The sequence below is a fragment of the Pleurodeles waltl genome, chromosome 4_1 (assembly GCF_031143425.1).
Source record: "Pleurodeles waltl isolate 20211129_DDA chromosome 4_1, aPleWal1.hap1.20221129, whole genome shotgun sequence".
Lineage (NCBI taxonomy): Eukaryota > Metazoa > Chordata > Amphibia > Caudata > Salamandridae > Pleurodeles > Pleurodeles waltl.
The window spans coordinates 830,790,752-830,817,284 of record NC_090442.1 but is presented as its reverse complement, the minus strand read 5'-3'; the positions used below and the strand labels follow the sequence as shown (position 1 = coordinate 830,817,284).

The following is a 26,533-nucleotide window of genomic DNA, read 5'->3' as shown; positions in this document are numbered from 1 at the left end:
TTAGTCTCTTAGGGCCAGATGTATCAAAGGGTTTTACCCATTCTGTGTCTATGGGAAAATGTGTTTGTACATATGGCCCTTAGTCTCTAGCCACTTGAGGTAGGCAATGGCGTAATGCAAAATGATGGCCAACCCCCCCCAAGAAGGTGATGCATGGCACCGAGACTCACACATCTCGCCATTATCCATAGACTTTAGACTTAATGGGGAAAACCTGAATGATGCCGCTAAGCCACAGGGGCCTGCATTAGACCCCGGGAGGTAGGGATCAATGCCCCATATATCTTTTAGTATGAGAAATGGCTGGGAAGAGAACAAATATGTGCTGGGAAAAGGAGAGAAGAGGGTAAATTCAGTTGCTAAAATATTCCTTCCATATATGACTTAGATCCCACCTTTTTAGTTCTAAATTCAGTAATATTTTGGAATGCAGGCCATTAAGATGTAGGTACACAGAAGAGAAGTAGTATACAGGGAGTGCAGAATTATTAGGCAAGTTGTATTTTTGAGGATTAATTTTATTATTGAACAACAACCATGTTCTCAATGAACCCAAAAAACACATTAATATCAAAGCTGAATATTTTTGGAAGTAGTTTTTAGTTTGTTTTTAGTTTTAGCTATGTGAGGGGGATATCTGTGTGTGCAGGTGACTATTACTGTGCATAATTATTAGGCAACTTAACAAAAAACAAATATATACCCATTTCAATTATTTATTATTACCAGTGAAACCAATATAACATCTCAACATTCACAAATATACATTTCTGACATTCAAAAACAAAACAAAAACAAATCAGTGACCAATATAGCCATCTTTCTTTGCAAGGACACTCAAAAGCCTGCCATCCATGGATTCTGTCAGTGTTTTGATCTGTTCACCATCAACATTGCGTGCAGCAGCAACCACAGCCTCCCAGACACTGTTCAGAGAGGTGTACTGTTTTCCCTCCTTGTAAATCTCACATTTGATGATGGACCACAGGTTCTCAATGGGGTTCAGATCAGGTGAACAAGGAGGCCATGTCATTAGATTTCCTTCTTGTATACCCTTTCTTGCCAGCCACGCTGTGGAGTACTTGGACGCGTGTGATGGAGCATTGTCCTGCATGAAAATCATGTTTTTCTTGAAGGATGCAGACTTCTTCCTGTACCACTGCTTGAAGAAGGTGTCTTCCAGGAACTGGCAGTAGGACTGGGAGTTGAGCTTGACTCCATCCTCAACCCGAAAAGGCCCCACAAGCTCATCTTTGATGATACCAGCCCAAACCAGTACTCCACCTCCACCTTGCTGGCGTCTGAGTCGGACTGGAGCTCTCTGCCCTTTACCAATCCAGCCACGGGCCCATCCATCTGGCCCATCAAGACTCACTCTCATTTCATCAGTCCATAAAACCTAAGAAAAATCAGTCTTGAGATATTTCTTGGCCCAGTCTTGACGTTTCAGCTTGTGTGTCTTGTTCAGTGGTGGTCGTCTTTCAGCCTTTCTTACCTTGGCCATGTCTCTGAGTATTGCACACCTTGTGCTTTTGGGCACTCCAGTGATGTTGCAGTTCTGAAATATGGCCAAACTGGTGGCAAGTGGCATCGTGGCAGCTGCACGCTTGACTTTTCTCAGTTCATGGGCAGTTATTTTGCGCCTTGGTTTTTCCACACGCTTCTTGCGACCCTGTTGACTATTTTGAATGAAACGCTTGATTGTTCGATGATCACGCTTCAGAAGCTTTGCAATTTTAAGAGTGCTGCATCCCTCTGCAAGATATCTCACTATTTTTGACTTTTCTGAGCCTGTCAAGTCCTTCTTTTGACCCATTTTGCCAAAGGAAAGGAAGTTGCCTAATAATTATGCACACCTGATATAGGGTGTTGATGTCATTAGACCACACCCCTTCTCATTACAGAGATGCACAACACCTAATATGCTTAATTGGTAGTAGGCTTTCGAGCCTATACAGCTTGGAGTAAGACAACATGCATAAAGAGGATGATGTGGTCAAAATACTAATTTGCCTAATAATTCTGCACTCCCTGTACATATTACAGTTGCACCTTCTTTTTCTTCATTGGTTCACTTCGCAAAAACAGGACAACATCTTGTTTCTAGTACAAAATTTCACTTAAGTGGTTCCTGGTGCCAAGAAAGATTTATTCATCTTTTCTAGAGTTGTGGAACTGAATGAAGCTGTTTGGTACATTCCCTAACATTTCATGTGTGGTAAAGATTCTTTCTGAGATGACCTAATGCATGCCTCCGGTACAATGCAGCACACTCAAGATTTGGGTTCCTCAAGTATGTGCCAGTAGCAATCAGAATGCAAAGTGTACACTCACTGTCTCCTCAGAGTGTGCTAGTGCAGGGGCCCAGTACACAATCCATGCCTACAGAAGCCTATGGGCCAATTACACACACCTTAAGGGTACCTAAGCTGGTTCCAGCAGCAGGAAGGTGTAAGTAATTGTTCAGCTGGCCCACAGAATATTTGTGGGCAAAATAAAGTCAAAAATACTCATAATCCCCATGATGAGCTTAACTGAGCACAAGTGCCTTACCCTTACCCAATTTTTGCAATAAGTACTCTGCGCTCAATTATTGCCACTGGAAAAAATGTGTAGACTTTCTTTGTGACATTCAAACCCCATTAATGGGGTCTGGAGTAGTCCCTGGAGTAGCCCCAGAAGCAGGAGGTGTGCATAATGTGCCAAAACCACCTCTGGCATGGCCAAGATTAGAGATGTGAAAAACGATTGTATATGAATGCAAAAGCTGCAGCTATACGGTTCCTGCCCTATCAATTCTATTTAGGAATAGCGGGTGACTACGTGCAGCAAAGTCCTCAATCAGGTGCTGTTCTGTTCCTTTCTTGAAGACAACATATAATAGTACTTTTTGGTTTAACAATGTCTCCGGTGAGTTTCTCTGTGTTGGTCCTGGTCACAGTCCTCACGGTCACTGTTCCCTTAGAGCAAAAGTTGTGCATAAATGGCCTGAAAACCAGATAAGGAGCATGACAGCTAGTTACGTGAATGCATGACTGTTAGAAATTAGGTTCTGGTTGACAGAGGTATGCACTCTGATCAAGAAGGAACCACAATCCTAGTCAGGGTAAGTCACAAACGCAACCTGTGCTCACCACCAGGTAGCTTGGCACACAGCAGTCAGGCTTAACTTAAGAGGCCATGTGTAATGTATTTGAGCAACACTTCAAACAGTAAAACAGTGAAAACACCACACAAAAAGATACCACATCTGGTTAGAAATATAGAATTGAATTTAATACATAAAACAAGTCTAAAATAACAAACATCCAACAAGTAGAACTTGAGTTATGACATTTTAACGAATAAATTGTACAATTGCATGCGATTAAAAGCAAGAAGCGCCAATCAGGGATTTCTGGTCGCACCGGATTGAGACAAAGTCAAAGGTTTAGGCCAACCGTGATGGAGCACGGGCCAGCTACACAAACCCAGCGAGGTCCGCTGAACAAAAGTACCTTAATCCTGGTTGCATTGACGTCGAAGATGCAGGGAGAAAGCTGAAGCGACGCATCGTCATTGATCTCCGCAGCGAAGACAGTGCATCAATATATCCCGTGCAGTAGTGAAGATGCGTTGATTTTCTCCACACAACAGCAGAAATGCATTGGGTCTGAGCTGCGGCAGCTCCAAAAGCGATGTGCCGAGGTCGAACTGTGTAGTAGAGATGATGTGTCAACTCCAATCCATGCTATGAGGTGATGTACCAAATCTAATCCATGCAACAGGGGCGATGCACTGGTTTGCACAGTGGCGTTTCAGCTGCAGCAAGCACCTTAGGCCAGCTTCGAAGGGTCTAGGACTGGGGTGGCACCACTTGGCAGGGAAGACTCACAGATGGCAGAGTCCAGGTGCAGATGTAGATTGGCTAGAATTCTTTTATGTCCCTTAGACTTCAGACCAGTCAGCAGGCCCTAGGAGGCACTCTAAGCTCTGGGTTGGAGAGATGCAGTTCCAGTCCTTCTCACTTCTAGGCAAGAGGGCAGCAGGCACCAGGTCAGCACAGCAAAGCAGGAGGCCAGCCAAGTAGCAGTCCAGTAGAGTGGCAGTCCTTGTAGCAGCACAGGAGTCCTTCTTCCTGGTAGAGTATCCACAGGTCCAGAAGTGTACTGAGTCGGTGCTGTCAGAGCTCCATTACGTATGCCCATTTGGGCCTTTGAACTGGGGGAAGACTTTGGAGACGTAGCAGGATGAGCAGGACATATGTGCAGTTCAAAGGCATCTCTCTAGATTCACTACAGGGGAGTATACAGCCCTTTGTGTGGGGACAGAACACAACCTATTCAGGTGTGAGGCTGCGGCCAGCTCCTCCCTCCCATCCTGCCAGGATGGCCCATCAAGTCATATCTAAGCTCCCATTATGTGTGGCTGTCTAAGGGGTAATGCACAAAGTCCAGCTATCACCCACTACAGCCATGTGATCAGAGAGAGGAAACTTGAAAGATCCATCTCTTCCAATTTGGACGCTAGACTTATAAAACGTAATAAGGCAACTCCAATGTTATGGGAGAGATATGCCTTGCAGTGGTGCAAAGCAAATTGAAGAGTTTATCACCACCAGGACACCTAAAACTCAAAAGTACATCCTACTTTTTAAATACACTGCACCCTGCCCTTAGCGCTGCTTAGGGGTGATTAAATTAAAAAGCAAGGTTTGGGCCTGCCAAAAATGTTTTTTTTTTGGCAGTTCAAATCTGCACACACCGGCTCTGCAGTGACAGGCCTGAGTCATGTTTAAAGGGTAACTTAAATGGATAATTAGTGCTGCAGGCCCACTAGCAGTATTTAATTTACAGGCCCTGGGCACATGTAGTGCACTTCACAAGGGACTTATAAGTGAATTAAATATGCCAGTTAGGGATAAGCCAATGTTCCCATGTTTTAGTAAAAGAGCACAAGAACTTCAGCATTCGTTAGCAGTGGTAACGTGAGCAAAATCCTAAAGACAGCAAAAACGAAGTCACCAAAACTCGAGGTCTGAACGCAAAAAGTCAAGCGAAACCATGCCAAGGATTCTAGGTCTAACAATGACCATGTTACCAAATAGAGTGAAGCAGACCATTATCTCGAATAGATTAAATTAACACTCAAATATGGGAGTGGGACAAAATTGCCCCCACCTTCGCATGAAAAGTACTACAAATTGCTTGATACCGAATGGAAACATCACAATTATCTGTAAGCGTTATGACTGAATAAAACATTAACTCTGGGATTTGATTCACTGGAATGCTACCTGTTCTCAAAGCGATTCAGTGCAACATTAGGGGTAGGTAGTGGTATATAAACACCAATATCAACATGAGCTACTTAATATTTATCAACCTGGCCTCCTCCATGACCATTAAGATGAAATGCCATTGCTGCATATTATAGACCATTCATTTTAGACAGAAGTTGACAGAAGGCCAACAGCAGTGATTTTATCACATCGGTCAGTCAATTTCTAAACCAACTCTTGGTCGAACAAGGTATTAATTGTGGTAAATGACAGAAATGGACTTGGCCCTTTTTGTGATGAGAAGACATAGATGAAGTATGATATGACAGATAAGATAAATCTATTTCTAGACAGTGCGCACACCATAGTTTCTTGACAGAGGAAATATATTCACATGCCGGATCACAGACCTTACCATTTCCAGATAAGAACTCTGAAAAGCCTACCTCATGATCAAATCTCAAATGTGGAACCACCAGCATGTTCGGATTCATGAACAGGAGAGCAGAGAAAGGAATGTATCTGTTGAATTTGGTAATGAGAAAGCTGGACGCAGTTCCATAAATGTATTTATGCACAACTACAAATAAATGTAAATCTTTTTTCTTACTGGCAATCATGGGAATTTCACTAAAGTTTCTACGATGTGATCATATTTACACAACTCGCACAGGAGACTAGCAGCAGCATGTTGTATTTGATGCAGTCGAGACAAAGTTTTTTATCAGCTCTTGTAATTGTGACTATTAAGTACTGCTGGCACTAATTGGATTAATGCATATCCAAAGTACTTTTATTGGGATTCGGTGTTCCACAAGGAATACTACCCACTCCAGCACTTAATGTCTACGTGCAGCCACTGACACAGGTCAAAAGGACCAATGAGATGAATATTCAGATATATGCCTTGAGCTAGTAGTGCCTTTGCTTGTGAGAACTGAAAAATGCAACTGTTGCAGCCTCTCCTGAACACTCCTTGAATTTGGTGAAATGATGATGATACATGTACATCTGTGCGCAAACCTTAGGGGGTAGTTTTACCCAGTTCTTTGTAATTTGCGCCCACGAAGATTTTGAAGGTGGGAGTGGAAATACTTGTGGTCCCCTTTGGGCTGGCTTAGGGCCAGTGTTCCTAATCATCCCAAGAGTTAAATGCATAGGGCCTCATTTAGGGTTTGGTTTAGTGGGAGTCGCTAACATAAATCAGCAGTGCTTCCCTCCAAGTACTAAACCTGTGTGGCCAGCAGCCCGGTGAGAGGTAGGAGAACTGCTGATTATGCACTAGTGGCACCTCCACAGGAAAGAGATCACCTTGTGTGTCAGGGCCATTGTTAATTTTCAGAATTAAATTCACTGCTTTCGAGTTTTGTTTTTGTTAGAACAAAAAATAATGCTCAGTGACCCATTTTTACGACATGATGCCCTGCCCTGCCCTGCCATGCATGCAATTCTAACAAAAGTGCTTCCCCTCTGTTGGCGGGTGCACATGCATTAGAAATTAACCACAGAAGCAGTTTTTTCTGAAATGAGCAAGCCATCTGCTGCAGCAGAGGCAGGGTCTCTGTCGTCAAGCACCAGGATTGCCAGGTGGTCAGACCGAAATGACTCCCTTAAACTTTTGGTATGGTCAGGACGTGTCACTATTCAAGCAAATTTCGTAAGTATCCAAGACCCACCATTACCACTTTATCTTCACAAAAAAGGCACCACCCTATTGCTGAACATCCAAGCCAAGCCCTCACTGATGAAAGCCACCATCTTGCTGCAGATGGGCCAAGATGACCTACTGTAATCTGGCTTTCTGGCCAGTTCTAGTACTAGATTACAGCTAGTAACAAATAGAGCTGTGGGAGCCATTTGTAAACTTTGAGATCAAGGCCACATTTTTGAAGACTTGGCTTATTACTACTAGCAGGCCATAAATTCTCACAGCATATAAAGCATTTTTATGCTGAGACTTAGAATTAATTGACAGTAAGGTTTTTACATACAATGAAAAGGGTATATTAACGCACACTGCACCGATTACCTGAGGTCCTCAACACTTACCACTATTAAAGCTGCCATTTTCATGAGGGAATGATCACTAAATTGTGCACTAAAATTACCTAGGAACTATTTTTGGCACACAATCCCTGCCATATTCTAAGCTGAGGAGCAATATTTCAGGGGAGATTTGCAGCCAGCACTTATTCAGATATTTCTATGTACAGACTTCTTTCATATGTAATACTGCAGACATAAAATAAACAGCTCCTTCTCATCATATGTCGTATGCATAACTCATATTTATAAATGTAACGATTTTAATTAATCAAACAATAAAAAAAAAATACTTACCAGCTTTTTAGGTTTAACTATTGTTACATTCATACTCTAGGTAATGCAATTTGTAATTTATGCAGAAAGACTGGAAATTTCACATTGATTTTTCATATGCAGGATAAACCTATACCAAACAAGACCTGATAATTTCCTCTCTCTGACACATTTCATACAAAAAGTATCCAAAGGTTTAAAAAACCAACAGTTCTAAAAACTTTGGAAGGTCGGATGAGACGCATGTGATTTTGTGAGTGGAGAAAGGGATGAGAAGAATGGTCCTTTCTGATCACTAGGGTCTTCTCTTGAATACTTTTCGTAACATTAGAATGGGGTAAACATGTGACCTTCTTTATAACACCAGGAACCTTAATTTAAAGGGGAGACTAGCATTGACATCAGAAGCAGTTGATCTGCATATGGCGTTCCCAAGATTTTTACAATTTGTTTTTTCAGGTGCAAGTTAGGCTGTAATTCTGAAATTACTTAACATAGTGCATTGTCAACTAAAGGGGTGGGGTTGGCGGACTAGCCACTGTGCTCCTCGTGGCTCTGGGGACTTCTTCTAAGAGGGACAGCATGCGGAGGTCTGGGCCCATGGCTGGATGGTGGGAGCATGCAGAGCATGTGAAGCTGCAGTACTACATGCTATGAACAAATGCCTACAGGGTAACGTGTCCTCATGCCCTACAATGATATTGCAACACATGCAAATAATGTTATTTCTTCTACAGGTTTGCATTCTCCCTCAAAAGGCCTCACACAATAATCCTAAACGCCCTGCTTAAAAATATAATTTGACATAAAAGTTGTCATTCCAATCTCATTTCCATCCTCAGCATGCCTTCTCTCTCTGAGCACATCCTACTTTAAGTCACAAGGATCTCGCCTTAATCCCTATTATTTTATTTCTACAAACTGCTCAAACCTAATTTCAAAGATCACAACCTCTCCTTTAAAAGTCATATCCCTGCAAACTAATGATACCTAATTTCTTGTACACAAAGGCACGTTGAAGTACACAGCAAGATGTTTCCACAGCAGTAATAAAAGTAGTCAAAGGTTTGTCTCAGGGTTGTCGTTAAGTCTATTATTGTTCTTAATTTATTATTATTTATTAGCTCATCTCTTAACACCGCCAACCTCTGCAGGAACTCACACATCACCCATAAAGATCACACCTAACTCCTATTAATTCAAGCTGCCACATAGAAGCTGGAGAAATCACATGGGGTGGTTTCCTTAAAAGTGCAAGACTAATCCCAATAACCGACAATAACCAAAGAAAACCTACTAACCCTGCGTTTCCAGAGCAGTGTCCTGCCCAGAGGTAAGCACTACAATACTTCTTTAGGTGTAGTGAGTACTATATAAATACAATACAATATATAAACCACACTAATATAAATTTCATAACACTCAGTGGTTGGGCTGTCAATTGTAATTCATACAGACTGCATAACAATTTCTATGTATTGCTTGACATGCTCACACTAACATAAGACAAAACTGCTACAGGTCATGTCTATCACCTAGTAGTGTACCAGTTCATGGCAATAAACCACCCTCGCCAACTGAACATACATGGAATACCGGAAGAGATCTGCCAAATGCGGTTGGTCAAGGGAGGACTTTAATTTATTCCACCACTGGGGGTCCCAACTAGGTACACACTATGATGTTTTGACATTTCACAATGGCAATCAGATATGGGAGGATAGTAACAATTATGCCTGCTCAGAACCATAAACTGCAAATAAAATATTTCAGTTCAGAAACCAGTTAAGTGGACTGAACTATGAAAATAAGGAATTCCCAATAGGGACCTGCAGAGCTGCTCAAAGCTGTCAGCTTACTGAAAACCATAAGCTGTGCATGTGTCTCTCACTCTTCTTCCTACCACCCAGTACGGTGTATTGTGCTACCCATGTAGGTAAGTGCTTCAGAGGCCCACAAAGCAGTAGTAAGCGCTATATAAATGTTGCAATACAATAAACACCTACCTTTCATACAAAACACATACTTTTCATAAAAAAACACATACCTTTGATACAAAAGGAGCCATCATCATTCCTTTCAATAAGAATGTCCTTAATATTCAGCGTTACAGGAGCAGACTCAGGAATTGTGGGATTGTGACTAGAGCTATCATCCTACAATAAAGAGTAATATAGTTAAATTATTGTCTCTGATTACTTCTATCTCTTAAAATATTACAACTACCACTGCTGACAATTCTTGGGAGCCGTTATTAAATTAATGAAAATACCTAAACAAAATTTCTTCACAGTGCAATTGTGTAATGCTTTACAGTCTTACTTGATTTTTATACACTACTGGAAACATAACTGCTGCCAAAAATGAAACAGAGGTAAGAGTGAAATGGAGGTAATTCTGATCAGTCTATACTGGCAAGCAATACATCATATTTTTTTAAAGTAATTTGTGCAGATGTGGCCCACTTTAAAGCATTGGCTCATGAGTATGCATTCTAGACAACAAACATGACTCAGTTACGCAATATTCTCTGTATTGACTATCTGTGCTTAATTAGAATTGAACAAAATGCCACCAGAGCAGTGACAACATGATGATAGAACAAACTGAGACTGGACCAAAGACAAAACAACTACATACTTTGAGCCATGTTTCAAAATCATGAATATTTTTAAAATAGTGCCACGTTGAGGCTTGTTTTAACGATGCTGTATTCCCGCTATGGTCATCGGCCTTCTCTTTCACATTCAAAACCAGTCTTTTTCAGGTCATTTTTAATACTCCTCTCCAAAAACATCCTAAAACAGTTCTGGTGTTAAAGATTAGAAGTTAAACCAGGTGTCTACAATCAGGCAGCACTTTGTCTGCTCATCAGTGAAGCCCAGTGTGTAGTAAGTTATATGTATACTTCTCAACATTTTGGACAATAAGTCCAAACTCCACCTGTATTGTGTTCAAGTACTTCATTGTTCCCACTTCCCACAACCAATTGACAGGAATGGTTCATGTGTTCTTACATTAAACCTGTATGATAGTTTGATTTTCAACTTTTATAATGACATGGCCAAATGGTAGCCTTTGCAATCCTGGAAGGAGGCAAGGCAACCTATGGGCTCTGCACTATACCAGTCTATTGTCATTAAAGGCTGGGTGTTGTAATGTCTCATTTGTGTCCGTCTGTAACTTTACACTAGTGGGAGTACCTGTATCATACACAGCAACTATTATCAATAATGGTTCGAATTTGTCTTTGAGCGATACCGAATTCAAATGAGCTAGCTGTTGTACCAGAAAACAGACCACATAGTTTGCATATTCATAAAGGTTTCACCACCCCACCGCTGCTCCTTTCTGAATATCTAAAGCATATGAATTGCATAGTTATATTCCCATTTTGGTGTTTCCTTCCTTAACAGGTTTGTTTTGCTTACTTTCTTATGATAGTCTGTACTGTACATATTAATCAGAGGTGTTTTTTCCAAAAAGTAGTCCGGTTGAGCAGGTGCCACCTTCTAAGTAATTGCAACTAAGCCCCAAATTTGTGATCCCTGCTTGCTCCAACTACACATCATATTTGTATGTTATGCCTCAGGGCTGGCACTTTATTCTTGGCTTCCAGTCTCCTGTTACTTTACACCCCCTACCCACCAACAATTTATACTCCAGGGTACAATTTAAAATTGCACTTGGAGAACATCTCTTAAGCTAGGATTGCTGACCTCACTATTTAATGTTGGTTGTGTACTGTATAACTGATTTAACAAAACACCTGCACCATTACAGTTTTTTACAAATTGCTCTCGAGTATGTGGGCATGAAGCTTGTGATACCTCCCTGAAAAGTTGTTTCTACTACAACGCAATTCTGATCAGTCATCTGCAGCTGTATGACAGGGGTGCAGGATTGCTCCTAGCATCACAAAACATGATTCCATTATTTAGAGAGAGGAAGTCGAACGGCACATGGCCTGGGGTGTTAGAAACTATTGCCCTGGCCAGGGCCCATCAACCTTCTGCCATGCATATGGTAGCTGCAAGAATCAATAAGGAGCTGTGCGCAGTCACTAACTGTATTGCCTTTGTTCCCTGATTCCATAATAAAGCCCACAGTGGAACACACTATATTTGATCTAAGGTATCTCACAGTTTCCCTAGATATATCCATCTTAGTGAATACACCTAACAAGTGAAACTTTATATTTCAGGCCAGCCTGTAAGACTCTGCTTCTCCTCTTGTCATACACAAATTCTAATAGATTTTGTGATTCATTTAAGTTCCAGTTTAGACACAGATTTTTATTTGGGATTAGAAGATTACAATAGCTGTTAACATGCATCATCGCAGGGTTTTCTTCCGATGAACAAGGTGCATAAAATGTGAATTGAGCCAGGGACGTTGATTCACCAAATATTATGAGTAGCAGAAGTGTCCCTTCCCACAGTGTGACGCCCAAAGTAATCACATGGATGTCACCTTGTCCTACACAAGGGTCCTGAACAGTCTGCTGTATGCAGTTGAGGACAGGAAAATGTCAACAAGGCTCTTCGAGCTGTTGACTTTCTGTGCAATCGCTGCCTGTACGACTCCCAAGATCAGGTGAAACACAGGCATTGCCAAGGGTACGAAGGGGAACTTTTAGGGCTAAACTGCTACTCCTGGCTACTAATAATTGGCATCCATTATGTATACTTACTATAAAAGTACTGAACTAGTAGAAGAAATTGGTAGACTCATTAGAACATATTTAACTTACTTTTAAACAGATGCATGTGTCAGAAACCTTTATCCTCATAGGCATGACTTCAGCAGCAGACTCCTCTTCTACGAAATGCTGAATATTCGTAAGGGAAGATGTGAGGAACTCAGATTTAAAGTTTTCAATATGGCACTGCAGATATCCATTTTTCTCAGCAAGTAGAGAGTGTATTATTGCATTAGGCCCACTTTCTAATCTTAAACTTATTTCAGGAGCGGTTTTCTTCTGATCGACACATGCTTTACAATCAGAGCCTGTACAATACAAGAAGTAAAGACAAGAAATTATAAGACATACATTGTAAAAGAAGGACTAACGCAATTACATTATTTAATTTTTAGTTATATTAAAAATAATAATGTATACGTTAACATAGGTATTGTGAATAAAGCCATATATGGATAGATTGGTTTTTAGCACTGCAACCTGGGATTACTGCTTGCAGAAATTATTTTATTAACAATTTAGTTTCAAATCCCAAGTTATAGCTACTAGAACAAAGATTATGGCTAAAATGCAGAGAGTGGTTGCAGTTTATTGAGATTTTAGCAATTGTGTTGATAACAAAAATGTCTTACAAATAATTGATTTAAATCTGCCTATTTACAGACATAGACATGATGGTTAGCAAACAAATCATGAACAATATTTTAAATACTTATATATGGGATTACTCTCAATGGGTGCATCAAGCTGACAAAACAACTTCCTACTCTTTAATAGAATAAAACTAACATTTTCTTCTGGGGTGTTTGTGTAGTCCACAATTATAGGATAGATTTAAATACCCTTAGATGTAAGGCAATAGAATGTTCTTAATGTGGTAGAGGAACTGATCAATCATCCTGTGCAGTGCTTGGTAAGGAAGTAAAAGACACCTGCTACTGTAATGTTCCCTGCAGGTCTGTGCTGCAGCCCTTTGAATTCCTTTAAAATTGTCAAAACCAAACCATTCCATTGATTAGAAGCTTGACCCTCATAGTGTGATGTACACATGAGCAATTGTCCTTGGGACGGAAATGGAGAAAATTCAAGGCCACAAAGCCTACTTCGGGTTCCGATATATGATGTGGAGTTGGATACCGCAACATGACTAAATGATGAATGCCTTCAATAAGCCCAGAATAGCCTTGAATTTGATTTGGTGAAGAAGCGTTACAAACCTGTGGTGATCTCCAGTTGCCCCACTGCAACCTCTCATTGCCTGCTACAAACTTCAAAGTCCACCTCCCCTGCAGTAAGGCAAAGGAACATACTGAAGTGCACTGTTCCTTGGTGAAGGGGGCATTCTGTTCAGAGCTATAGCACTAATATCTGCCTCAAAGAGATCCTCTAACTTGCATTAAAAAGTCTCTAGCCATTGTTAATAGTCTCTCTAAGACTGTGACCAAGACAGAATTGGATTGTCAACTGTACTGCTGGACCTTTCAAGGGAAGAATAACAGGATGCTTCTTCTTTGCCCGGATAAGTTGACAGTGGGTCTTATGTACAGCTCCATGTGAATGGACCCTCCTGGGGAAGGTTTTTCATATAAGTTCAGGCACCCCAAATACTTCAAGAAGGTGCTGTTAAAGTGCTTGCAGGCAGCTGCTAAGTGTGGTATGGGGTCAGGTCATTCCTGGGGATCCCATACTATAGCAAGTTGTCCTCAGTATTGGACTCACCAGGGACCCCAGAATGCTTGGTGAACCATTTAGCAAAGCCCCTGAGGTAGTGTGTTAAAATTAACTTGGGACACTTGGTTGAAGGTGCAGGGTCCTATCCTGTATCCACTTGGATGAAGTTGACAAATAGGGCACTTTCCAGGTTAAAATGATATCAGCTGAATGTACAGTGTAGAACTTAGGAGTGGACTGAGACTGAGAAGCACTATGGAAAAGGACATTTACGAACCTAAGGCAAGGAAGAAGGAAGTGTCATATTGGTATCTGTATCTTTCGGAGGATAACATGAAACCCCCTCAGCATCTCTGGGATGGATTCCTGTCTAGCTTGGATTTGGAGGAATTATGGCAAGTATTAACAAACATGTTTTATTCTGTGAATAAATCTGCTGCACTAAGGAGAAATCACTTCTTCACCTTTCACAGAGCCCATTGGAACCCACTGAAGATGAATATGATAAGAGGAGTAAGGATCCCAGATGCAGAAGGTGGGGTGCTCAAAATGCAGAGGATGTCCACATGTTTGCCAGTTGCCTGAGTTTGGAAGGTTACTAGTTAACTGTGGGTAAGAATCTCTGATACCCTGGGAACGACCATGGAGGCAAGACTTGGGACAGGAAGAGGCTGGAGTTGTGACCCTTTGATATTACAACATATGTTGATCTATGATTTGATCCTGTCTGCAAGGAGGGAGATCTGTAAAAAAGTGGTGTCAACCCTCAGCCCCCACTAGATTTGACTGGTGGAAGTCAGTGAGGTATTTTAAGGAGCTGGACAATAAGAGCAAGAACGGGATAGAGGAAGAAGGGTTCAGAAATGTGCTTAAAATTGGATGAGGAACATTGTGTCCAATCATTAAACCTCTCAAGTCAGTAGTGGCTGTGGAGGCCTAGGCAAAGAGTCACAGCCTACTCAATTGACTAAAGTCAACCCCAATATTCAGCATGAGCGGCAGTCTAGGTTCTGAGTGTGCTTATTTGAGGTGAAATGAGGACATGTACAACTTTAAAATAAAAGAGACAACCTTCAATTAGTTTGCACATTTGCAGTTAATCCCAGGCAGATGGTTATCTTACATCTGGTTGAAAATATATGTTGTAAATCAGATGCTTTCTCAGGGGCTGGCAGGCACTGAAAAATATCTGTTGCAGCTGGCATTACTAAACATGTTGGAAAAATAAAAACAAACAGGGCATAAGGGTGCAGGGCAGGGTGAGCTTCCCCTGACCTTCAGGCTCATGTTGGGTGGCAGAACAAGGGGGAAGGGACTAAACGCACTCCCCACACCTGGAATTAAAATAAATGCCAAAACAATTATTTTAATCAAACTGTGCACAACTCCTCTCTAGGTCATGTGGACCCTCCAATTTTTGGATTCATGAATCATGAACAAATAAATTACAAAAATTATAACACTCTAATACTGCTCTTTGCAAATGGTCTCATGAGAGTGATGGCCATCAGCATGGGCTGTAGAAGGATGCACAGGACCAAACCCTTTTTGGTGGTAAATCGGAACATGTGCATAGAATAAGCACAATGGTTCCATGGGTCGCATTCATAAGTTACCATGACGGATCCACTCAAATCCCGATATCAACAATGATTACAGTATTTAATCTTCCAGTAGGTGCTTCATAAAGTGAAATAGTGCAGATAGCGCAGTGCTCATAAGTGCAGCCATGTGAACAATAAAATGATACATATATACAATAGAGATATGCACAATTATATATAATGCCGATTTCTGTATTGAAACGTATATACTGGTTAATCCCTATTCCAGTGGTGACATTTCAACCCACACCCTACTTTCAGTGGATCTATTCAGGACAAAACATGTAGTGTATATTTAAATATATGCAGGGGGGTCCAGCACTTACAAGACCTTATAAAGGCATCATATTTAGTGCTCAGAACTCAAGTTTTGCCTTTCCGCCAAACACTTTGTCAAACATAGGAGGGTGAAAATCTGAGCTGGTCATCTTAAGATTTGAACTCATGACTTACATGTGATACGCAAACAAAAATTTAAGTAGAGGATGCTTACTTCACTAAGATCGCTTCCTCATAAGTGTATATTACATTGTTTGTATGTGACATTGATGCTTAAAGGACCAGAGGTATCAATTTTTTTGTGATCGCAAACAGGCCGATTCGCCAAATGGGCCAGTTGGTGACCGCAAAATAGCATTTTGGTATGCATCAAATCCAAATTGCGAAAGAAAGTGGCCTCACGATGCTGACCATGAGAAAGAAGGTCAGCTGTGACATGGGGCAATAGTTTCTCAAAATCAGTAGGACCCAATATTGTGTTTTAAACAATTGCCTCACCCTTGTATTCTTCTACTCATTTGGGTACACTCTAGTGAGAAATAAGGTGTTTAAGGTCTCTGCTGCTAGAAGACCCAAAACCAGAACAAGTGTTTGCAATACTTTAGGTGGGCAAGGGCTCAGGGCAATGCTGAGGGATGTCAGAACACCAGACTTAAAAATGATTACACCATGGATATTTCAGATGTTCCACTGGTTTACACACAACATGGATTAACAAACAGAAAAAACTTTTAAATAGAAAACATGGTGGTAAAGAGTGTTGTAAGAAATAATAACACAAATTAAATATTTATAAGGGAATATCTTAATTAAGAAGCATATTGTTACAAAAAAACATTAAAAAGAAGGTTCTACAATTTTGAAATTCTTATAATTATTTTACACAAAGCACTAATGGTTACATTGAAGGGGGAGTATAAGAAATGCTTGCAAAAGTTCTTACCCATGCTTCGATTGCTGTAGTAGTGTCGAATAGCAACATTGCCCAGCTCCTTAGGTATCACTTGACCCACATAGAGACAAACTGCCAAGTCTTTACCTCTGATGTCAATCCCACAGTTGACATCAAAGATGTTAAAAACAACAACCGATGTCTGTCAAGAAGTAAAGTCAAATGTAAATATATTGTATTTTACCTTACTCACTTTACTGTCTATCATTGAATAAACTTTGTTTGCAAATTCTCTCCAATAGGCTATGGCCTTAAAATGCTTTTATTGCTAGCCTGTTACAGGTTTAGGATTTAGTGGGAGTTTTAGGTGTTTAGAATCAAACTACATAAATACCTTGGTCTTCATCATTAAGATTATCTTAACTTATATCCACACATTATTTTGAGCAGACAGACTATTCAGCTATTATTGTACACTTATAATGTCTATGACCAGGTCACATTCTCATACACAAAGCATTCACAAGACAACTATCATTAGTCCTAGGAGTTTATAATCTTATAATTTTTCTTTCAATAACTTCCAAGAGATCAAGAATGGTAGCCATCTTTACTGGCTGATGAAACGTAAATTATGACAAGATACTTGAAATAACCCTAAAACTTAACTATATTTAAGGAGATATTCAGAAAATGGGACAAACGTTTTGAAAACTATATTATCCTTTTTATCCATGGCTATGAGCAGGACACACCAATTTAGTAGCAGGCTGTAAATCAAAATAGTATGGGAGGACTCATCGTTTGAAGCCTGTACCTCACCTGTGGAAACAATAAAGAGATTTTTTGACTGAATTACATATCTATCACAATGACACTACATACAACCTAAATGATTAAAACAAAATACTCCAAAATTAGATTTTAATATACTTAATGTCTTTTAAAAAAGTGTTTCCTAAATGCGAAGTAGGTTCTGAAATGTGTGCTAGATTTCGATTTGGAAAGGGCATGTTTAGAGAGTCCCTTCCAAATTTTGATTAAGTATCACATTTATCAATGACTTACAACCTGAATTCTAGTTGCATGGAACTGATTTGCTACTGACTTGTAAAGGGTGGTAACTGATTTGCAAAGGGGGGGGTGAGGTGGCTAGCAATGAGGTCACCGGAGAGAGATCTCTCCCAACCCTTTTTGACGATCCTTGTCTGTGTCCTGCTCACCTGCCCGGTCGCAAGACTACTACTGTATTACTGGCCCTGAAGCTGCTCTGCAATTACCGATTACCAGACGATAAGGATTTGACTGTATGGCCCACCTTCTCCCCATTGTGGATGCTGTCAGCTGCTGCCGGACTGAATGTGGCAGATCCTGAGCCAGGGCATACACCAAACTTCTACAACCACGTTCTTGAGTAAATCCAGGGCACTCAAGGACGGTACAAGTATCCGCATCATATCAAAGGGCTAGGTGATGGCTTTTTCCTGGGTCACTGCTGGCCGCTCTGGCCAAGGAGCTTGCAACTTGTACAAAGTTGGAGCCGACAGCAGAAAGGAAGACAAGAGGGGCCACCGACCAACAGTGCGGCAACCTGTGGAACCAGATGAATCTCTAGTCGGGCACCCGATCCAGTAATTGCTGAGTTCTGGCACCACTTCCTCGATTATCAAGGTGCATGAAGCAGAGACTCTGGAAATCTATAACCAGCCTCCGCTCACTGAAGTGCAAATGGCGGCAGCCTGAGCCGGCAACACTGATCCAGGAATCACGGAAAGGGGCAACAATGTATTGAGAACAGGAGTGCCTGGGGGAACTAACTCATTGATACCAGGTTGCGGCTCACCATTTTTTTGGAAGTCTCCAAAATTGCTACTCCTGGCGGAGGGGGCTGCCTCTTCGATACTATAGCTGATTCTGAAAGAATAGGAAGGGGGGCTACTTGAAGTGTGGCGCAGGAAAACAACAGTGCCGGGGGGGTAGAGAAGTGACTGTCTGGCTAATTTCTTAGTATCAACCACAAATACTCAGGACACATTCCCGCTGGCCCTGCCCTCACTGTATTCACAGAGTCTTTCTCTGGGCTCTATCCTGAGCAGCTTACTCTCCGGCCAGTGTATAATCCTGAAGTTGCTAACAAAGGAGCCCTACCGTCAGCAGACGTGACATTAACAGAGACAACTATGGAGTTGGGACATGGTACTGGCACACTGAGCTGTCAATCCAAACAACCAATAAAAGCCAACTAATGCTGCTCTAAGAACCCTCAGGGAAAGCACGTGAATGGGAGAGCTATGAGAGGTACTCCTGCCCGGTGGAGAAGCCATACAGTGAGTATCTCATCCATGGGCAGCCCACTATGAGACTAGGTGATGACTAAAGGACGCCTGTCATCTACCGCTTCAGTCTCTAAAGCTCCTACTAAACTGAAGCAGCAACGGACTGGCAGATTATCCGCCTCTGCATCCAGCACATCCAGTACTCCAAGGGCTGTTGACGCGTCAGAGCCCGGTATTGACCTTCCCAGCGATAGCCCTACATCTAGTGTTGTTATAGGGGCTTCCGTAGGTGTCCTTCCTGATCCTCACCCTCCTACACAGGAACCATCATTCCTTACTATCTTGCAGGCTTTATAGACTTGCAGGAGGAGACCCGCCGTTATTATGCGCAGGCCACAGCAGATAGCGCTATTATTTACGAGTAAAGTAGCATCACTCTCTACTGACGTGACTGAGCTCCAACAGCGCATATCGTATCTGGAGGACTCGGGAGCGACAGCTGGGAAGTCACTAGAAGGTCACAGGTGTGCTCTGGTCTCCTTGCAACTTAAATTGAGGATCTTGAGAAAAAGCAGCGATTAAATAACCTCTGGATATTTGGTATCCCGGAGGGGAAAGAAAGGGATGACCCCCATCAGTACACAGTGCAGCTACTTGGAAAGGCTTTTCTGGAGTTGTCTGACTGGGACTCACAAATTCAGAGGGTGCACAGGCTGCCTATCAATTGAAAGGATAAACCAGGTACTACAACTACTAGTCTTAGTACAGGTCGTCCCCTCCCTATGTTGATTTTTATTGGAGACTTTTTGTTGAGAAAGGTTAGCTACATCAAAGTTCGCACTGCGGCACCTGTAACAGCCAACTCAGCTTGTTCGGATCTCTGTAAGGCTATCATGGACCGGCGCGGGCAGTCTGTCGATGTCTTTTTGGTATCGGATTGGCTGTTAGTTGTTGGGTAATTCTATAATGGAGGTGGTCTATTTCTCTTGTTTCGCTTTCCTGCACTTTATGTTTCAGGAGGGCTTTTTGCATGGGTATACCACACTGGACAGTCGGGCAGGGGACAGGAAAGATCGGGGATTGGAGGGGGTCATAGCTCTCATGGCTTCCAGCTCCATCAGCAGCCATAGGATGGAGGTGATTCTCTTAGTCAGCGGTTTGTGGGAGGGTGTCCTTGAGAAGGCGGAGGGTGCAGGCTGTCCTGTAGGGATGGCGGGGTCTCTTTCTTGGGGTAGAGAGGACGTGGGAAAATTGTCAAGCGATCAACTGATTAACTGGTACAATACTGTGTTCAGGAATTTCTCCTGCCATCGCTATTGGCGCGACAAGGGGCACTTATTCAATGCACTATGGCTAATAAGTCTGGGATCTGAGGGAAAGTACCATGGGTCTTATGAAGTTTATGTGAACGGAATGTGTGCGGGCTGAACTGACTTGCTAAATGTAAGTTAGTCCAGGTGGAGATCCAAATGTATAAGCCTCATTTTCTTTTTTGGACTGAGAGGCATTTAGCTTTTAAGGATACATCTTCATTTTGGCAATCTGGATATAATTTGATAGTTTGCACCTCTGAGTCAATGTCTATTTGGGGCGCAGCCATGTTGGGTGACAAACTGTTAAATTACAAGATATTAAAATCTTCTGACGACACCAGGGGATGCTGGGTAATTGCACAGCTTTTGCTCTATGGAGTAAAATATGTATTCTGTACAATATATGGCCCCAATGTCGATGATCCTGTGGTTATAAATGGGCTGACCCCGGAGTTACTCGAGTGGCCAGGTGAGCTTATGTTCCTGTTTTTTTTTAGCTGTGTAATGAACTATGGCATGGACTCGACGAATCACAGGGCTTCTTTACAAATTATTAAAACCAGGGCCACCAGAGTTGAAATGGTTTGAATTCATTGTTTTACATACATCTGGAGGGCTCTTCATCCACTGGCTCCCGCATACACGGATTACTCAACCCCACATAAGTACTATTCTAGAACTGATTTGGTCTTTGCGCATGATGGCCTTCTGCAGCAGGCTTCTATGGAAGTGTGCCCTAGAGTCACCTCGGATCACAGCCCGGTATTAGTATCTATCCAACTTCAGGTAGGAACTTGTCAGGGACGTTGATTTTCTTTTCCCTGTTACTCACTGACAGACCCAGAGTATGTTGCAATCATTACTAAAGAACTGACGGGATTCGTTCAAACTGACCCGAGTACGGCTTCCCCATATGCTGTATGGAATTCTATGAAAGCCTTTTTTGTGGGGGATTACCCAACAGTATACTTTTCATCAGGATAGAGACAAATCCACTATTTTACAGTTACTCCATCAGCTAGTGATGCAGCCAGAACTTTCCCATGCCAAGGAAATTCTTAAGGGGGTGCGGACCAGCAGAAATGATATCTTACTCTCTTTGCAAATCAAGATAATCTAGGGAGTGAACTGAAATAAAAAGTTGCGGCCAGATTCTGTAAGTATCGCTCCCTTAAACATGAGTATGGCGAGCAAGTGGGCCGGGTGCTGGCACAGCAAATCACAGATAGATAGTCTACGACCCGCATTCACTTGGTGAAAGGGGTCGATGGAACGGTATATACAAGTCCAGAGGAGATTGCAGAGTAATTCTCTGGCTTTTATCTCAAATCAAATCAAATCAAAAACATTTATAAAGCACGCTACTCACCCGTGAGGGTCTCAAGGCGCTAGGGGAAGGGGGTTACTGCTGCTCGAAGAGCCAGGTTTTGAGCTGCCTCCGGAATGCAGGGTGGTCCTGGGTGGTCCTGAGGTTGGCGGGGAGGGAGTTCCATGTCTTGGCCGCCAGGTAGGAGAAGGATTTCCCACCTGCCGTGGTGCGGCGGATACGAGGGACGGCGGCGAGAGCGAGGTTGGCGGAGCGAAGTTGACGGGTGGGCGTGTAGAAACTGAGGCGACGGTTGAGGTATTCGGGTCCCTTGTTGTGGAGGGCTTTGTGTGCGTGGGTGAGGAGCCGGAAGGTGATTCTTTTGCTGACGGGAAGCCAGTGCATGTGTCTCAGGTGGGCGGAGATGTGGCTGTTGCGAGGTATGTCGAGGACGAGGCGGTCGGAGGCGTTTTGTATTCGCTGCAGACGTTTCTGGAGTTTAGCGGTGGTTCCTGCGTATAGGGTGTTTCCGTAGACCAGGCGGCTTGTGACGAGGGTGTGGGTCACAGTTTTTCTGGTGTCGGCGGGGATCCAGCGGAAGATCTTTCGGAGCATGCGGAGAGTGAGGAAGCAGGAGGATGATACGGCGTTGACTTGTTTGGTCATGGTGAGAAGCGGGTCCAGGATGAATCCGAGGTTGCGTGCGTGGTCTGAGGGGGTTGGGGTGGTGCCTAGGGCCGTTGGGCCACCAAGAGTCGTCCCAGGCGGACGGGGTGTTTCCGAGTATGAGGACTTCAGTTTTTTCTGAGTTCAGTTTCAGACGGCTGAGTTTCATCCATTCTGCAACGTCCTTCATTCCATCTTGCAGGTTGGTCTTGGCGCCAGTGGGGTCCTTGGTGAGGGAAAGTATCAGCTGAGTGTCGTCGGCGTAAGAGGTGATGTTGATGTTGTGTTTGCGTACGATGTCGGCGAGGGGGCTCATGTATACATTGAAGAGAGTCGGGCTGAGCGAGGAGCCTTATGGGACGCCGCAGATGATCTCGGTGGGGTCTGAGCGGAATGGAGGGAGGTAGACTCTTTGGGAGCGGTTAGAGAGGAAAGAGCTGATCCAGTCCAGGGCCAGTCCTTGGATACCGGTGGAGCGCAGGCGGGATGTTAGGGTTCGGTGGCAGACGGTGTCGAAGGCAGCCGAGAGGTCGAGGAGGATGAGGGAGACTGTTTCTCCGTTGTCCATTAGAGTTCTGATGTCGTCTGTGACTGAGATGAGGGCGGTTTCTGTCCTGTAATTGGCTCGGAATCCGGACTGCGAGGGGTCGAGTAGGTTGTTGTCTTCAAGGAAATTGGTCAGTTGCTTGTTGACGGTCTTCTCTATGACCTTGGCAGGGAAGGGGAGGAGCGAGATGGGGCGGAAGTTCTTCAGGTCGCTGGGGTCCGCCGTAGGTTTCTTCAGGAGGGCGTTGACTTCCGCGTGTTTCCAGCTCTCGGGGAAGGCGGCAGAGGCAAACGAGCTGTTGATGATGGTCTGGAGATGCGGGGTGATGATGTCGTCGGCTGTGTTGAAGATGAAGTGTGGGCAGGGGTCTGAGGGGGCACCGGAGTGGATGGAGTTCATGGTAGCTTTGGTCTCCTTCGTGCTGATGTGAGTCCAGGCGTTGAGGGTGATGGCTGGGGTAGTGGGTTCTGTGGTGGTTGTCTGGGTCTGGTGTCCGAAGCTGTCGTGTAGGTCGGTGATCTTACGATGGAAGAAGGTAACGAGGGAGTTGCAGAGGTCTTGTGAGGGCGTGATGGAGTTGGAGTTGGTATTAGGATTGGAGAGCTCTTTGACGATGTTGAAGAGTTCTTTGCTGTTGTGAGTGTTCTTGTCCAGTCTGTCTGTGAAGGAAGTTCTTTTGGTGGCACGGATCAGCTGATGGTGTTCGCGGGTGGCGTTTTTGAGGGCAGACATGTTTTCTGCGGTGTGGTCTTTGTGCCAGGCTTTCTCGAGGGTATGGCAGTTTTTTTGGGATTCCTTTAGGGTGTCTGTGAACCATTGAGGTTTCCTGGTGCTGGGCTGTCTGTCTGAGTCTTTATGGCCCATGCAGGGCACTTGACGAACCTGGGTTTAAACACTATCTTTTGGATTCAAACATTGCCCCTCCTAGTGGACTCTGACTCTCGTCGGACTCTGACTCTCGTCGGACTCTGACTCTCGTCGGACTCTGACTCTCTCTCTCTCTGACTCTAACTCTCTCTGACTCTCTCCCTCTCTGACTCTCTCCCTGACTTTCTCCCTCTCTGACTCTCTCCCTCTCTCTCCCTCTTACCGCCTCTGAGATCAATCAAGCTATATCAGCACTACCTCCTGGTAAAGCTGCTGGGGATGATATTACCCCATTGGAATTCTGCAAGGTCTTTATGAAAATCATTTTTCCTCTCTTTGTCCATGTTATTCAACATACAGGGATCAGCAGCAAGGTTCCCGCATCCTGGAATCTAACATGGATAGTTGTCTTCCTAAAAAAAGGGTAAGCCCCCGGAGGAACTTGGTTCATACCCCCATATTTCTCATTAATGCAGTCGCTAAGCCCTTGGCTGCCCAGCTCACCCCTCTAATTTCGGGCTTGGTGTCACACTATCAGCATGGCTTCATCCCCGGGCGGGAATCTACGGTACATTAACATGGCGATTGTTGCTTTTGATATTGCTGAGGAAATGGGGGTAAACATGGGGAGGATACTTCTGAACAGAGAAAAGGCATTTGATTGTGTTGTATGGGAGAGCCTCTGGGCTATGTTAGCTGCTTTTGTCTTTAGTGGCTGCATCCTTAAATGGGTGCAGGCTTTTTATAAGTCTCTGCTCCCAACTGGCTTATGCTGGGATTTTGTCTGCTCCCTTCAAAATATACTGGGGCACTAGACAGGGGTGCCCACTTTCCCCTCTTCTATTTGCGTTGTATTTAGAACCATATCTGTGCTCCCTCCACTGCAATAATCACATTCAGCCTTTTGTCTCTCAGGGGAGGGAGCTTAAAATTACAGTCTATGCTAATGATGTGGCACTATATATTTCTAATGCAGTAGGTGCTTTAGATTGTATTAAAAACGAAGCCGGCAAATTTGGTACATATTCGGATTATAAATTAAATCTTGCTAAACACAGGTACTTGCTAACTTTCAGCCTGAAATCCCGATACCTGGGGCTCTCACCTGGGGGTTCAACTCACGCCACGGGTGGGTCGAATCCTCAAGCTTAACTATGGGCCTCTCCTGAAAATAATTGTAAAGAAGTTCAAAGGATGGCATCGGCTGCCAATAGGCTTAGTTGGTCAGTGTAACATCATAAAGATAAATATTTACCTAAAATTCTAGATCTGTTTCGTGCAATCCCCCTGCAAGTTCGTAACTCCTTCTTTAAACAACTAGATGGTGTTATCTGTAGTTTTATTTGGGGATATAGACGGACCAAGCAGGAAATCAGATTTATCTCTCCTACAACCAGGTGGGACTTCCTGTCCCCAACTTCAATCAGGACCCCACTGGCTTTTCCTTTTCGCTTAGCAATCTGTGAGGAATGTGGACTATTTTTATATAGACTTAGTGACCCTAATTACTTAAAGCGGGTCAGATTTAAGTATATAAGAGATAAGATAGATATTTGGAGGGAGATTTCCATTAAATATACCATTCCGCTCATCAGCTCAGATACGCCTCTGTGGGTCAATCCTATGTTACGGGCATCCTTCACTACTTTATAGCTATGGCATGGTCCCATTATGGGGGGTCTCGGGTAGGATATCTCTACAATCGGAATGGCTTTCGTACCTTTGGTGGCCTACAAAGCTTTTACGAGCTCCCCCAATGTTTTGATTTCAGTATTTGAAGATTAGGGACTATTTATTGGTCAGGTGTTGGCTTGCAGCCCTACCTCCAGGCTCTGACTTGCTCTCTGCTTTGCTTAATGCACCAAGGAAGTCTTTAATTAGTATGGTATATCAAAGTCTCTGCCAGCAACGAGTTAATAATAGTTCTTTGCTCATGGTGAAATGGAGTAAGGTTCTCAGTCAGGACATAGTCTTGTCAGAAATACTGGCAGCATGGGGCATTTTGGAAGGTGCGGTACATTTGACGAACCTGAAAGTGCAACAATTCAAGACAATGGGGGTCATTCTAACACTGGCGGGCGGCGGAGGCCGCCCGCCAATGTTCCCCCTCCAAAATACCGCTCCGCGGTCGCAAGACCGCTGAGGGTATTTTGGGATTTGCCCTGGGCTGGCGGGCGGCCGCCAAAAGGCCGCCCGCCAGCCCAGGGCAAATCAACCTTCCCACTAGGACGCCGGCTCAGAATTGAGCCGGCGGAGTGGGAAGGTGCGACGGGTGCAGTTGCACCCGTCGCGTATTTCAGTGTCTGCAAAGCAGACACTGAAATACTAAGTGGGGCCCTCTTACGGGGGCCCCTGCAGTGCCCATGCCGTTGTCATGGGCACTGCAGGGGCCCCCAGGGGCCCCGCAGCACCCCCTACCGCCATCCTGTTCCTGGCGGGAGACCCGCCAGGAACACGATGGCGGTAGGGGGTGTCAGAATCCCCATGGCGGCGGAGCGCGCTCCGCCGCCATGGAGGATTCCCCCGAGCAGCGGAAAGTCGGCGGGAGACCGCCGACTTTCCGTTTCTGACCGCGCCTGAACCGCCGCGGTCAGAATGCTCGAGGGAGCACCGCCAGCCTGTTGGCGGTGCTCCCGTGGTCGGTGACCCTGGCGGTCACCGGCCGCCAGGGTCAGAATGACCCCCAATATGTATGTTGTATTACATCCTGACAGGATAGTATGTGGGCTGGGAATGGCAGAACAGACAGGCCCAAGTGTCCCAAATGCAGCTCTGTGACTGTTGATATCCTAAATATGTTTGTATCCTGTCCAAAGCTTGGGGGGCTCAGG

The 26,533-nt window shown here is 43.7% G+C and overlaps 1 protein-coding gene across 1 annotated transcript in view; it reads right to left on the bottom strand.

The window, feature by feature from the left end:
- Positions 1–26,533, bottom strand: part of BLTP3B (bridge-like lipid transfer protein family member 3B) — a 220,442-nt gene that overhangs the window by 25,321 nt on the left and 168,588 nt on the right. The window contains exons 17-19 of the mRNA XM_069229568.1: positions 16,779–16,929; positions 12,333–12,589; positions 9,627–9,735 (exon numbers count right to left, since the gene is read on the bottom strand). Coding sequence (XP_069085669.1) covers positions 9,627–9,735; positions 12,333–12,589; positions 16,779–16,929 — 517 coding nt within the window. The remainder of the gene's footprint in view (positions 1–9,626; positions 9,736–12,332; positions 12,590–16,778; positions 16,930–26,533) is intronic.